Source organism: Bombina bombina, chromosome 5, assembly GCF_027579735.1.
Source record: "Bombina bombina isolate aBomBom1 chromosome 5, aBomBom1.pri, whole genome shotgun sequence".
Taxonomy (NCBI): Eukaryota; Metazoa; Chordata; class Amphibia; order Anura; family Bombinatoridae; genus Bombina; species Bombina bombina.
This window is the reverse complement of record NC_069503.1, coordinates 942,201,600-942,217,268: the sequence shown is the minus strand read 5'-3', so window position 1 is coordinate 942,217,268 and position 15,669 is coordinate 942,201,600. Positions and strand designations below refer to the sequence as shown.

At 35.7% G+C, this 15,669-nt stretch overlaps 1 protein-coding gene across 1 annotated transcript in view; it reads right to left on the bottom strand.

Annotated features, from left to right (window-relative positions):
- CRISPLD1 (cysteine rich secretory protein LCCL domain containing 1) overlaps positions 1-15,669 on the bottom strand; it is a 181,053-nt gene that overhangs the window by 52,317 nt on the left and 113,067 nt on the right. The window contains exons 5-6 of the mRNA XM_053715141.1: positions 6,841-6,956; positions 808-908 (exon numbers count right to left, since the gene is read on the bottom strand). Of these exons, the coding sequence (XP_053571116.1) occupies positions 808-908; positions 6,841-6,956 (217 nt within the window). The remainder of the gene's footprint in view (positions 1-807; positions 909-6,840; positions 6,957-15,669) is intronic.

The following is a 15,669-nucleotide window of genomic DNA, read 5'->3' as shown; positions in this document are numbered from 1 at the left end:
TTACACTTCAAAAAGTGTTTTATTTTTCATGTAGCTTAGTATTAAATGTTACATTATTTAAAAACACTTTATTATAAAACGTGTACTATGTCTATAAATGTATCTGTTTTGCACCATGTTCCTTTTTTGCTCATCTACAAATACAACATATGTTAAAGATAAATGTCAAAAAAGTATTGCATACCATGATTTAAATGTTACTGACATGTCTGAAATCTGCTTTAACAAAGTGATTAAGTTGAAATGTATTTTTATATATATATATATATATATATATATATATATATAGTAGTGTGTACATATAAATACATAAAAATACATAAATACATATGTACACACACATACACCCCCATATATATACTGTACATACATATACAAATATATATGTGTGTATATATATATATATATATATATATATATACACACACACATTTATATATACATGCACATACATATACAGATTTAGACATGTATATGTATATATCTCTATTTTAAAGCACTTTGCAGCCTTTTTTTTTTTCTTTTTAAATATTTTTTATTAGACAGTCTTTTTATGAGTGCAACTTTACTTTTTAATGTAATTTTATTGTGTTTTGTGCAACTTTTTATTTAAGTGGAACAGTTGTACTATCTTGATGTATGTTTACTTTCAACTTATAATAGAATCAGAAATTGTACGTGCGCAGACATAATGCTGTATAAAACCAGATCATTATAGCATTTTAGCACTATTATATTTTATTTATTATAAAAAACATTAATTTAACATTGTTTTTAATTATAAAACAAATCTATTATAAACTTTACCTTTGAAACAAAGATTTTCCCTGCACCCTCCTCCATAGCTGGGTGGGCAAGCAGAGCAGGAACGGCCAGTCTTGTAGGGAGCATAACCCCACCAATTACCCCTAATAAATAAACAATAGAATTAAAAACATAAATGTACATTGGTTGGCTCTATGTATAGGTTTAATGCAACAGTCTCACACATATTCATTTGTAAATTATTTAAATACCATGTAAAAATGGTACAGAAACATTTAAAGGGACAGTCAACACAAAAATGATTATTGTTTAAAAAGATAGATAACGCCTTTACTACCCATTCCCCAGCTTTGTACAACCAACATTGTTATATTAATATACTTTATAACCTTTAAACCTCTAAATTTCTGCCTGTTTCTAAGTCCCTAAAGACAGCCCCATGATCACAGGGGAGTGCTAGTTCATGTGAGCTATATAGATAACATTGTGCTGATGCCCGTGGATTCTAGCACTAATAGGCTTAAATGCAAGTCAATAGTAATAGATAATAAATTTAAAGTCATGTGATCGGGGGCTGTCCGAAGATGCTTAGAAACAAGGTAATCACAGAGGTAAAAAAAAGTGTATTACTATAACCATGTTTTTTGTGCAAAACTGAAGAATTGTTAATAAAGGGATTATCTATCTTTTTAAACAATAACAATTTTTGAGTTTACTGTCCCTTTAAATCAGAAATGCTTTTTTCTGGAGGATTCATTACATGTGCCATAATACAAACGCCTAGAAAACGTTCTTTACTTACTCTACCCAAAGGGAACCTGTTGTTCTTCAGTTTTATAAACACACTGAGGCATTTTGCAATATGTTCTAATGACAGTATAACTAATAATACATTTTATATTAAAAAAAACTTTCTGTTTTCCATATTTTTGTTACTGCAACTATATTATCTGCATATGTTCACATTAAATAGATATCTTGTGCACAGAGCTCAAAATCTGAGCTACCGGCCAGACCAAAATGTTACTCGCTACTGATCTCTCGCATCACCCGCCCTCTCTTTGCATATGTGTAGCCATTGTGAAATACTTAATTATGTAGTCATTTTAATAAATTATTTATAATATATACTGTACATTTGCTGTGCATTTGGCAGTTTATAGACAGCATTTATTTCCCTATCACATGATGCAATGTTGTATAAACCAGGGCAGGTTCAATCTAAGGCAGCAGGGACATGAAACAAATCTGTTTAGTGTTCAATTTGCTTTTATAATTTTGCATGGGTAGTAACCTGAACAACTAACTATGGGTGGCCTTTAGATTGATAAAGGGGACAATCATTTGAAATAGCTGATTTTGCCTGCAGAAACTACCAGCTTTACTAATCGTTGTCAATACTGTAGTATTCACTATAGAAAAGCTATGTAATCAAGAGGTAGTGGCAGTTGGTTAGAAAAAAAAAGTGCCCCTTAAGTAACTTTGAATACAAAAAAACGTATCAGCTGCTTGCCTGAATACATTATCCCTTTATGGGATTTGTCTGCTAAAAATTAACTGTTCTATGGATACAGAGCATTTTTTATTTTCCCCACAATATTCTTTTAAATACATTTTTTAACCACATTCCCCTACTTTTAAACCTGACTAGGATATCTGAAAGAAAAAAAAAATTCTGAAAAGCCTTTAAAATATCTTAAGCTACCTTTATTGTTCTAGTTTTTATGTATATAGCTTCAAAACTCGCCCACCTAAATTCAGAAATGTGGTAATAATAAACACTGTGGGGAACATCAAGAATGCATGGGATTAGCATAAGGCTATCCTAGAAACTAGATAAGTTTATACTTCTAGGAAATATTGGTTAAAATTGTTGGGCCTATGGTTCTTATCTGTCATAAAAGCCTATCGGCTAGATTACGAGTTTTGCGTTATGAGTGAAAAAGCCTCATAATGCTGCTATTATGAGTCTTGTAGGTACAGCTGTACCTCACACTTTTTTGGCCGTCACGCAACGTAACTATCGCACTTTTTAAAAAGTCCTTTTTCAATGGGACTCCCATAGCGCCTGTATTATGAGTTTGCCTGTCTGGCCAAAAAGTGAGCGGTACAGCCTATAACTACAAGATCCGTACCGTAAACTGAAAGTCAGTAGTTATGGATTTTATGCTACAAAGCTGTACCATAAAACTCATAACTAAAGTGTCACACTAAAGTACACTAACACCCATAAACTACCTATTAATCCCTAAACCGAGGCCCTCCCACGTCGCAAACACTAAAATAAATTTATTAACCCCTAATCTGCCGCTCCAGACCTCGCCACCACTATAATAAATTTATTAACACCTAAACCCCTGCACTCCCGCATCGCAAACACTAGTTAAATATTATTAACCCCTAATCTGCTGCCCCCAATGTCGTCGCCACCTACATACACTTATTAATCCCTAATCTGCTGTCCCTAACATCGCTGCAACCTACATTACTGTTATTAACCCCTAATCTGCTGCCCCCAAAATCGCCGCCTTCTAACTACACTTATTAACCCCTAATCTGCTGCCCCCAATGTCGCCGACACTATACTAAAGTTATTAACCCCTAAACCTCTTGCCTCCCACATCACTAACACTAAATAAATATATTAAGCCCTAAACCTAGCCCTAAGTCTAACCCTAACACCCATAAATTTAATATAATTAAAATAAATCTAAATACAAATTATTATTATTACCTAAATAATACCTATTTAAGACTAAATACTTACCTGTAAAATAAACCCTAAGCTAGCTACAATATAACTAATAGTTACATTGTAGCTATCTTAGGTTTTATTTTATTTCACAGGCAAGGTTGTATTTATTTTAACTAGGTAGACTAGTTAGTAAATAGTTAACTATTTACTAACTACCTAGTTAAAATAAATACAAAGTTACCTGTAAAATAAAACCTAACCTGTCTTACACTAAAACCTAACATTACACTAAAATTAAATAAATTAAATTAACAAAATACATTTATCTAAATTACAAAAAGTAATAAACACTAAATTACACAAAATAAAAAAGAAATTATAAAATATTTAAACTAATTACACCTAATCTAATACCCCTATCAAAATAAAAAAGCCCCCCAAAATAAAAAAAAAACCCTAGCCTACATTAAACTGCCAATGGCCCTTAAAAGGGCCTTTTGCGGGTCATTGCCCCAAAGAAATCAGCTCTTTTACCTGTAAAAAAAATTTCAAGGGAATTCAAGGGACGCCATCTTGGATGACGTCATTTAAAGGAAACTTCATTCTTGAATAGCCAGCTAAAGAAGAGGATGCTCCACGCCGGATGTCTTGAAGATGGAGCCGCTCCATGTCGGAAGGATGAAGATAGAAGATGCCGTCTGGATAAAGACTTCTGCCCGCTTTGAGGATGACTTCTTGCCGCTTGGATGAAGACTTCTCCCGGCTTCACTGAGTACTTCTGCCCGCTTGGATGAAGACTTCTCCCGGCTGGATGAGGATGGATGTCCGGTCTTCAAAAACTGTAAGTGGATCTTCGGGGGTTAGTGTTAGGTTTTATTAAGGGTTTATTGGGTGGGTTTTATTTCTAGATTAGGGACTTTGTGCACAGAAAAAGGGCAATGCCCATCCAAATGAGGGGGTTGGTTGTGTAGGTGGTGGGGTTTATTGTTGGGGGGTTGTTTGAATTTTTTTACAGGTAAAAGAGCTTATTTCTTTTTCCCTTTTATGGGCCATTGGCAGTTTAGTGTAGGCTAGGGTTTTTTTTATTTTGGGGGGGCTTTTTTATTTTGATAGAGCTATAAGATTAGGTGTAATTAGTTTAAATATTTGATCATTTCTTTTTTATTTTGTGTAATTTAGTGTTTATTATTTTTTGTAGTTTAGATAAATGTATTTTGTTAATTTAATTTATTTAATTTTAGTGTAATGTTAGGTGTGTTAGGGAAAGCTTTGCCTGAGCAAATGAGTGCAGGAGGATCTCAACTGCAGATAACGGTTACCTAGTAAGTTGGAATTGTCACATACGTGTTTTAATTACTGGTTATTTTGTTACAGTAGGAAGCAATTGTTGCAAACTGTATCAGAGAGAGAAAAGAGAGAACTCTTCCAATTCCGTTGGAGAGGGATTTTGTAGTTATGGTTGGTGCAGTTACTAAGCTTAATGAACACCACTGAGATGGTTAGAAGATATAGAGCTGTGCCTTGGCTACTTTAGTTCAAGTCCCAGTGAACACATAGCGTTACTAGCTCGGTTTGAGGGTCTTAAAGATTAAGCAACCTCTCTGACGTCAGGATAGGGGCGTTCTGGCCCGAGCTACTGTTGCCAGACTAATATGAGTACGTCAGAGGATAGAGGGAGCAAGGCGGAGTTACCTGAGTGGGTTCAAAGTTTAACTCTGAATTATTGTAAGTCCTAGAGTAATAAACAAACTGTATGGTCTCTGGGTTGCTTGTGTCAGCTTTCCACATAATGCGCGACGTGCGCTTGTATAGACAGCTGATTGGAGAAGTAGTTCAAAGTTTGTTAGGAGCTGCCGTGACGCTTAGTCAGAGGTAAGATAACTGCTTGAGGCGGGGGTATTAGAATGTATGGAAGCAACTGTAATCCTTCTGTTCCGGAGAGGACAAGGTGAGTTGAATGGACTCACTGCAGAGAGGTGTCAGTTTCTGTAAAACGGAGGTTGCTCTGATGCAGCGCCTTGCACTGCCTGGGAGAACGCAGGTGTAGGTCTGTGAGTAGTCTCCATGTTGGTAAAATAGATTTATTCCTTGAGGGCAAGGTGTGGAGATCTACACAGTCCTTCCTTGTAAGTTGAAGGGATATAAGTAGTCGTCACTGATCCTTTATGTAAAAGCTTAGCCGATTCTTGAGAGAGCAGTAGTTCTGTCGAGCAGCAACGCTGCACTATTCAACATTAATTTGCAGGTTGAGCGGGGAGAGATGGAAGTTTATAGGGAAGGATTTAAAGGTGTACCAACATCCTACCCCAAGAACATGACAAGGTGTTAGTGTAACTTAGGTTAGGTTTTATTTTACAGGTAAATTTGTATTTATTTTGACTAGGTAGCTAGTAAATAGTTAATAACTATTTAATAACTAGTCTACCTAGTTAAAATAAATACAAACTTAGTTGTGAAATAAAAAACCTAAGATAGCTACAATGTAACTATTAGTTATATTGTAACTAGCTTAGGGTTTATTTTATAGGTAAGCATTTAGTTTAAAATAGGAAATATTTAGGTAATAATATTAATTTTTATTTCAATTTATTTTAATTATATTAAAGTTAGGGGTGTTAGGGTTAGGGTTAGACTTAGGGTTAGGTCAATATATTTATTTAGTGTTAGTAATGTGGGAGGCCAGAGGTTTAGGGGTTAGTAACTTTAGTATAGTGGGGGCGGTGATGTTGGGGGCATCAGATTAGGGGTTAATAAATTTATGTAGGTGGTGACGACATTGGGGGCAGCAGATTAGGGGTTAATAAGTGTAATGTAGGTAGCGGTGATGTCGGGGGCAGCAGATTAGGGGTTAATAAGTGTAATGTAGGTGCTGGCGATGTCGGGGGCAGCAGATTAGGGGTGTTTAGACTCAGGGTTTATATTAGGGTGTTAGGTTTAAACATAAATTTTCTTTCCCCATAGGAATCAATGGGGCTGCGTTACGGAGCTTTACGCTCCTTTATTGCAGGTGTTAGGCTTTTTTTAGCCAGCTCTCCCCATTGATGCCTATGGGGAATTTGTGCACGAGCACATAAAACCAGCTCAAAGCAGCACTGGTATTTGTGTGCGGTATGGAGCTCAATGCGGCCATTTTGCCCGCTAACACAGGTTTTTGGAAAACCTGTAATAGCAGCGCTATTAAAAGTAAGCGGTGGAAATAACTTGCAAGTTATTACCGAGCCGCTCATCACGCAAAACTTGTAATCTGGCCGTATGTTTCTATAGCATGGTCAATGTTTTACTGAAGCAATATACAATATAATATATAAAGTGAGAGCTATAAAACTATCTAAATAAAGATAATAAATGTATATGATTGCACCTCATACATGAACACTTACTTTGGTGAGTAATTGCATACTAGGTACACTGCTTTTGGCCAGATCTGCCCCCATATGTTCATATTATGGCACAAGTTTATTGCACAACCAATTCTGCTACTTGTTGCCCAGACCACCTGGATGGTGAAACAAAAAAGAAAAGAAAATTAGTGGCAGAATACACCAAGTGAATTATTTAAACTCTGCATACAGTTAATAGCTTATATTAATATTTTAATTATAAATGTAATTAGTCTTAAAGGGATAGGAAAGTAAAAATTAAACTTGCAGGATTCTGATAGAGCATGTCATTTTCACAAATTTTAAATCCACTTATATTTTAAAATTTACTTTTTTCTCTTTGTACCCTTTGTTAAAAAAGAATATGTACATATCCTACACTTCTAGGAGCTAGTTGGTAATTGGTGGGTACATACATTTCTCTTTTGTCATTGGCTTATCAGATGTTCTTAGCTAGCTCCCAGTAGTGCATTGCTGCTCTGGAATTGACATTGCAGGGATAACACACAGTTATATACACACAATAGTGCAAAAATGTAATTCTTATATATATATATATATATATATATATATATATATATATATATATATATATATATATATATATATATATATATATATATATATATATATATATAATTCTCTACAATGGTACATTTTATTTCATGATAAATTATTTCATTAATATATTATGTCTTCTGTCAATGTGCCGATGATCTAAAGGTATCTGAGTTTTCGAGATTGTATGAGAATGCTCCCTGGTACTTCTATTTACCATGTGGAATTATCTAAAGGCACTTTTTACCCTGAAAACAAGGTGTTTGCTAAGGTGTATATACACCATTTTTATTTGGGGAGGAGATGTTTACATTACAAAAGTGCGCAATAAAAAATAATAGTTTTAAAAACATACAAAACAAATATTTGAACCATTCACACATAAATATGCATGAAAAAAACTGTATTGTAACGGTGTTCACCAAAAATGTTATTTTATCAAAAACATCACATTTATATGTAAATTAAACATGAATAAATCATATTAAATTTGCACAGCTTAAATAATAATTTAAGTACACTGAATGTGCGAAAAACACATAGACATTCATACTTACAAGTACAAAAAACAAAATGTAATTGTTTTATCGTAAAATGGGCTGAACATGGGCGTATATGAAATTGTCTTTCAAATTCCAGTGTAACTGAATAAACAAATCAGCCCTACAGATCCCACAGTTTTTTCTAAAAGTTGCTGATGTTGTGAGAAAAATGCGCAAAATAATGAATACCCTAATAGAAAAACACATGCGTACAAAAACAGTGGTGATTCTAAGATGCTATTAGCAGAAAGCAGGCCAATGAGATTTGTTTTTGATGCAGGATTTAATTTTTAAATCGCACCTCCTGCTCACTGCTAACTTCATCGTATACAGTGAATTTCCCTTTCCAGTAAGCTTCATTACTTTCTATAGGAGACATCACACCACTCGCAGGAGCTGACCCTTTATAAGATAATTCCACGAAGGCAGCCCCTGCTAGGTACAGCAAGAAAAACCATGTCTGATCCTGCAAGATTTAAATCATCGGACACTAAGAGGCCTACTTATCAAGCCGTCAACTTTCTTGCATTCGACGGCACCAATATGCTTGCCTGACATCGCCTAACATCGCGGCCGCGGACCTGAATACATTCTCCATATTTAACAAAAAAGCTGTAAAAAATCTGTGCACCAAGTACGAGGCGATGAGCAGCGGACTGTTGTTAACTAACAGTCATCGATCTCACTGCAATTCGGCTTTTTCCCAGCTTTATTTATACCCTGTCACTAAACAACGCCACTATACTAAAATGTTTAACCCCTTTCCCGCTGCTCCCGGACCCCCCTGCAACTAAATAAAGTTATTAACCCCTATCCCGCTGCTCCCGGAGCCCACTGCTACTCTAATAAAGTTATTAACCCCTATCCCGCTGCTCCCAGAGTCCACCGCAACTCTAATAAACGTATTAACCCCCATTCCGCTGTTCCCCGACACCGCTGCAACTAACTAAATGTATTAACCCCTATCCCTCTGTTCCCGGAGCCCACCGTAACTAAATACATGTATTAACCCCTAAACCCCTGGCCTCCCACATCACTACCACTTACTAAACCTATTAACCCCTAAACCGCCAGCCCCCCACATCTTTAGATTTATACTAAAATAACATTAAACTATATTAAACTAATAATTAATCTACCCTAACTATTATACTAAAATTACATTAAACTATATTAAACTAATAATTAACCTACCCTAACTATTATACTAAAGTAACATTAAACTATATTAAACTAATAATTAACCTACCCTAACTATTATACTAAAATTACATTAAACTATATTAAATTAATAATTAACCTACCCTAACTGTTATACTAAAATTACATTAAACTACAAATTAAATTAAATATATTATATAGTTAAAACCTAACCTTACTCAAATAATTTAAATCTATTACAAAGTTACAAAACACTAACTAAGTTACACAAAGTAACAAACACTAAGTTACAAAAAAAAATAAACACTAAGTTACACAAAAAAAACAAAAAAATGATCAAATATTTAAACTAATTACACCTAATCTAAGAGCCCTATGAAAATAAAAAAGCCCCCCCAAAATAAAAAAAAAACCTCTAGCCTACAATAAACTACCAATGGCCCTCAAAAGGGCCTTTTGGGGGGCATTGCCCCAAAGAAATCAGCTCTTTTACCTGTAAAATAAAATACAAGCAACCCCCCCAACAGTAAAACCTACCACCCACACAACCAAACCCCCCCTATAAAAAATCTAAAATCTAAAATCTAAAAAACTTAAGCTCCCCATTGAAAAGGGCATTTGGATGGGCATTGCCCTTAAAAGGGCATTTAGCTCTTTTTCCTTGCCCAAACCCTAATCTAAAATTAAAACCCACCCAATAAACCTTTAAAAAAACCTAACACTAACCCCCGAAGATCCACTTACAGTTTCTGAAGAGCCGACATCCATCCTCAATGAAGCGGCAGAAGTCCTCAGCGAAGCCGGCAGAAGTCTTCATCCTACCGGGCTGAAGTCCTCATCGAAGCCGCCAAAAGTCTTCCGACGTCTTCTTCTTCAACAATGAATGTTCCTTTAAATTACGTCATCCAAATGGCGCCCCTTAGATTCCAATTGGCTGATAGATTTCTATCAGCCATTTGGAATTAAGGTTTAAAAAATACTATTGAGCTTTCATCCTATTGGCTGATCCAATCAGTCAATAGGATTGAGTTTGCATGCTATTGGCTGATTGGAATAGCCAATAGGAATCTAAGGGGCGCCATCTTGGATGACGTCATTTAAAGGAACATTGTTTAAGAAGACGTCGGAAGAAGAGGATGCTTGAAGATGGAGCCGCTCCATGCCGGATGGATGAAGATAGAAGATGCTGTCTGGATGAAGACTTCTGCCGGCTTCGCTGAGGACTTCTGCCACTTCGTTGAGGATGGATGTCGGATCTTCAGAAACTGTAAGTGGATCTTCGGGGATTAGTATTAGGCTTTTTTAAGGGTTTATTGGGTGGGTTTTAATTTTAGATTAGGGTTTGGGCACTTGAAAAAGAGCTAAATGCCCTTTTAAGGGCAATGCCCATTCAAATGCCCTTTTCAGGGCAATGGGGAGCTTAGGTTTTTTAGATTAGGTTTTTATTTGGGGGGTTTAGTTGTTTGGGTGGTGGGTTTTACTGTTTGTATTTTTATTTACAGGTAAAAGAGCTGATTTCTTTGGGGCAATGCCCCAAAAAAGGCCCTTTTAAGGGCCATTGGTAGTTTATTGTAGGCTAGGGTTTTTTTTATTTTGGGGGGCTTTTTATTTTCATAGGGCTATTATATTAGGTGTAATTAGTTTAAATATTTGATCTTTTATTTTTTATTTTGTGTAGCTTAGTTGTTAGTTTTTTGTAACATTGTAATTTTTAATAGTAGATTTAAATTATTTGAGTAGGGTTAGGTTTTTAAGTATATAATATATTTAATTTAATTTGTAGTTTAATGTAATTTTAGTATAATAGTTCGGGTAGGTTAATTATTAGTTTAATATAGTTTAATGTAATTTTAGTATAATAGTTAGGGTAGGTTAATTAATAGTTTAATATAGTTTAATTTAAATCTAAAGGTATGTTTAAATTTATTATAAGATAGGCATGAGCTAATATTTAATATAAAGTTAGCGGTTTGTTAGGTTTAGGGGTTAATAGGTTAATTTAGTTTATGGCGATGTGGGGGGCTGGCAGTTTAGGGGTTAATAGGTTTAGTTAATGGTAGTGATGTGGGAGGCCAGGGGTTTAGGGGTTAATAACTTTATTTAGTTTCGGTGGGCTCTGGGAGTGGCGGGATAGGGTTTAATACATTTATGTAGGTGGCGGCGGTGTCAGGGCGACAGATTAGTGGTTAATAAGTATAATGTAGGTGGTGGTGGTGTCAGGGCAGCAGATTAGGGGTTAGTAAGTATAATGTAGGTGGCGACGGTGTCGGGGCGGCAGATGAGGGGTTAAGTATAATGTAGGCGACGGCGGTGTCAGGGCGGCAGATTAGGGGTTAATAAGTACAATGTAGGTTGCGGCGATGTCGGGGTGAGGTGGGATAGGGGTTAATAAGTATAATGTAGGTGGTGGCGATGTCGGGGCGGCAGATTAGGGGTGTTTAGACTCGGCGAACATGTTAGGGTGTTAGGTGTAAACGTAACTTTTATTCTCCCATAGGAATCAATGAGATATCTGGCAGCATCGAACATAAGCTGCTTTCAGACTCCCATTGATTCCTATGGCATCCATCGCCTCCAGGGCGGTGGATTGAAAAGCAGGTACGCTGGGCCAGAATAGTGGCAAGCGTACCTGTTAGAAGTTTGATAACTTGCAAAAGTAGTCAGATAGTGCAGAATTTGTATTCGGAACATCTGTAATGACGTAAGCATCGATCTGTGTCGGACTGAGACCGGCGGATCATATGTTACGTCACAAATTCCGATTATCCTAGCTTTGTGAAGGAATAATCTAGATTTTATTAAAGAGCCAGAGACGAGTATTTTGCTATATATCTTTTCACTTTACTGCAGACACCATTTTAACGGACAATAAATTCAAATAAAAAACAAAGACAACAATGAATAGAACATAGAAACCAATGAAAACAAGGCTTGAGATGTTATGGATAAAAATGACCAATGAGAGAAGTCCAAGAATCCATAAAATGACCAGTAACCGTAAACTCCTCCTCTTTGATCTTTGATGCAAAAAAGACGGAAAATATTCCAGGAACAATAAAACAAAATTCCCAAAAACATTAGAATAAAGAAACACAGAATAGTTGAAGAAAACCAAACTTGATTGGAGAACAGCAATCTTTTACAATTTGAGAACGATGAAAACTTGCTTGAAGTCAATTTAAGTCTTGAAGCTTTTGATTGGAGTACTCCTCTAATGGACTCAAAAGGTTCCTTGAAAACCTGAAGAGGGATCTTGCACTACAAAAAATAAAACATGAAAAAATTAATAATGATATAAAATACATTTCATACAGGGAGGGTAAAAGACATAATAAAACAATATGTGGAGGGAAAATACTAGTCTCTGTCTCTTTAATAAAATCTAAATTATTCCTTCACAAAGCTAGGATAATCGGAATTTTATTACAAGGACAGAAACTCCTATTTTGCTAGTTTAAAGCAAATAACTTAAGAAACTAAATTAAAAGGGATAGAATGAATAGGTTTGAAATAAAATTGTCTAAAAACAAAATCTGATGACCAATCTGCAGCATTAAGAATGTCTTGAAGGGAAGCAGATTTAGAAAATGCTTTAGAAGCAGAAGCTCCTCTAATGGAATGTGAAGAGAAGTTATTGTCAACACCAGCTTGAGACATAACCCATTTCACCCATCTACTAATGGTAGGAGAAGAAACAGGTAAAGTGAGGATGAGCATATTAAATAAGAAGTTGATTATGGGAGGACGATCTGAGAAGAGAAGTTCTTTGTTCATATTCTTTGAGACAAAGAACTACACAAAGCTTAGGTTGTTCATAAAAATAAGGATAAAAAATAGAAGATAAAGTCTTAATTCTTAATTAATTACACCCTGAGGAGAAAAAGACTTAGAATTGAAATCAATAGCCTTAACATCAGAAACTCTTTTACAAGATAAAAGACATAACAGAGTAGTCAATTTGACTGTAAGTTGTTTAAGAGTTAAATTTTAATTATTGGGCCAAGAATTAAAAGAGAGATAACTAAATCTACATCCCAAAAGAAAGAATATCTAGAAGAAGGAGGACGTTTAAGACAAATAGATTTTAAAAGTCTACAAATAATAGGATGTTGACCTATAGGCATATTATTAAGTAACTCATGTCCAGCAGAAATAGCTGATCTAGCTACATTAATGGATCTGTAAGCTAAACTGACTGAAAAAGCAAAGATAAAAATGGGATCCAGGTGTCTAAAATTGCACCAGCTTAGACCATTTAAGCAAGGAGGATAAATAAAAAATTTTGGTTCCAGGGGCCCAGGAATCTTGAAGGAGGAGTCTAGCTTCTTCCGATAGTCCATTGCCAGACCAGGATCCCCTGAAATCATCCAAGCGATTAGATGAAGTTTGTCTTGAAGTACTAGAGGATGGAATTGATCTGAAGGGTCTGTTAGAAGATCTGACATGGATGGTAGTAGAATTGGATGAAGGAAAGATAATTCCAGAAGAAGAGGATACCTAAACTTGAGTTTGCCAAAATGGAGTTATTATTAAAAGAGAAATCTGGTGACGTTTAACAAAGAGCAGGGTCCGGAGTATCATCGAAAATGGGGGAAAAGCATATGCTCCCGAAATCGGCCATTGTTGAAGAAAGGCATCTATTGCTAGAGCTTGAGGGTCTGGTCTCCAACTGAAATAAGGAGAAATCTGATGATTCAGATGAGAAGCAAAGAGATCGATTGAAAAAGGACCCCTTAGAGATTGATTCTCTGAAAAATTAAAGAGTTCAACTTCCAATCGCTGAAGTCTGTAAGGTATCTGGATCCCCAATCTGCCATTTTATTGTTTAACCCTGGAATATATTCTGCTTGTATAGAAATATTCTGAGATAAACAGTCGTGGATAAAAAAACTTTTTTAAATCTGATAAAAAAATTTAAGCAGTGCCTCCTAAACGATTGATGTATCGTACAGCGGAGACATTGTCCATACGAAGAAGGATTGTTATAGGGTGATTGTGTTTGACAAAACTCTGAACTGCAAAAGCTCCTGCCAGGAGTTCCAAACAATTGATGTGAAGATGTTTCTCCGATTGAGACCATTTCCCTCCTGTAATCAGAGGACCACATCTTGCACCCCCAACTCAATTTGCTCAAATCTGATTAGGTCTGGAGAATTTCCGAAAATTGCTTTCCCATTCCATGCTTCTATATTTAAGAGCCACCACTTCAACTCTTCCGAAGCTTCCTCGGATAAGGATATTTTGTGTTGATAAGAGAAACCCTGTCGAAGGTAATACATTTTTAACGTTTGAAGGGCTCTGTAATGAAGAGAAGCCAGAAAAATTGCTTGAATGGAAGAGGAAAGAAGTCCTATAATTCTGGCTAGAAAACGGATAGCAAAAAGATCTTTCTTTAAAAGATAACACATTTCCTTCTTGATTCTTTTGATCTTTTCCATAGGAAGACTGAGAGAAGCTGAAACCAAGTCCACGCTGAAACCAAGAAAAATCAAGTTCTGGGAAGGAAGTAAAAGTGATTTTTTGAAATTTATAATGAAGCATAAGTTCTGTAGGAATTTCATTGTAAGAGATAGTTGGTCCTTCAGAACAATAGGAGATTGATGAATCAGAAAAATATCATCTAAGTATATTATCAGACAAATTCCCCGTTTTCTCAACCAAGCCATAACTGGTTTTAGAATCTTTGTAAAAGCCCATGGTGCTGAAGAAAGGCCAAAAGGCAGACAAGAAAACTGCCATAAATTGTCTTTCCAAAGGAATCTTAAAAATGTTCTGAAACTTGGATGAATGGGAACCAAAAGATAAGCATCCTTTAGGTCTATCCTTACAAGTCAATCTTTGTTGTAAAGACAATACCTCAATAGATGAATACCTGCCATCTTGAAATGATTGAAGACAAGAAATTGATTTAGTTCTCTTAAGTTTATGACAGGGCGGAGAGAACCTTCTTTCTTTTTTACGAAGAACATGTTGCTGATGAAAGAGCCTTCTGGAGAAGGTGCAATTTCTATAGCATTCTTTTCTATAAGATCCAAAATCTCTGATTCTAAAAGGGATTGATCTTCGAGGGAAAATTTTATTGGAATAGGGTAAGAACTTTGAAACGGAATTTGAATGAAATCCAAAGGAAGGCCAGATACAGCTTGAAGGACCCAAGGGTCTGATGTAATTTTTTGCCATTCTGTTAAAAAATACATGTCTGCCACCTATTTTTTGATAAGAAAAATTTGTGGAATTAAAGGTGTGAGAACTTACCTTGGAATGGTCTTCTAGGATTCCTGATGTTCCTGAAACCTCTGTTGAAGGACATTCTGTTTCTTGATGGGAAGAAACTTGCATGGGAAGAAGTGGAGGGGACAGAATTTTGGAATTGAGACCTGGATACGTTTGAAAAATGGCTGGAAAAGTGGTCCCTGCCTTTTCCAGCCCTGGAAGGTTGTGATTGGTAAAAGATTTTCTTAGTATTAGTCTTGATTTTATTGAGACTCTTAAAAGTAGTCACATAAGAACTAAGCTGTTGTAAACCAGCGTCTCCAAATAAAAAGCCATCAGCCTTAGGACCCATTTC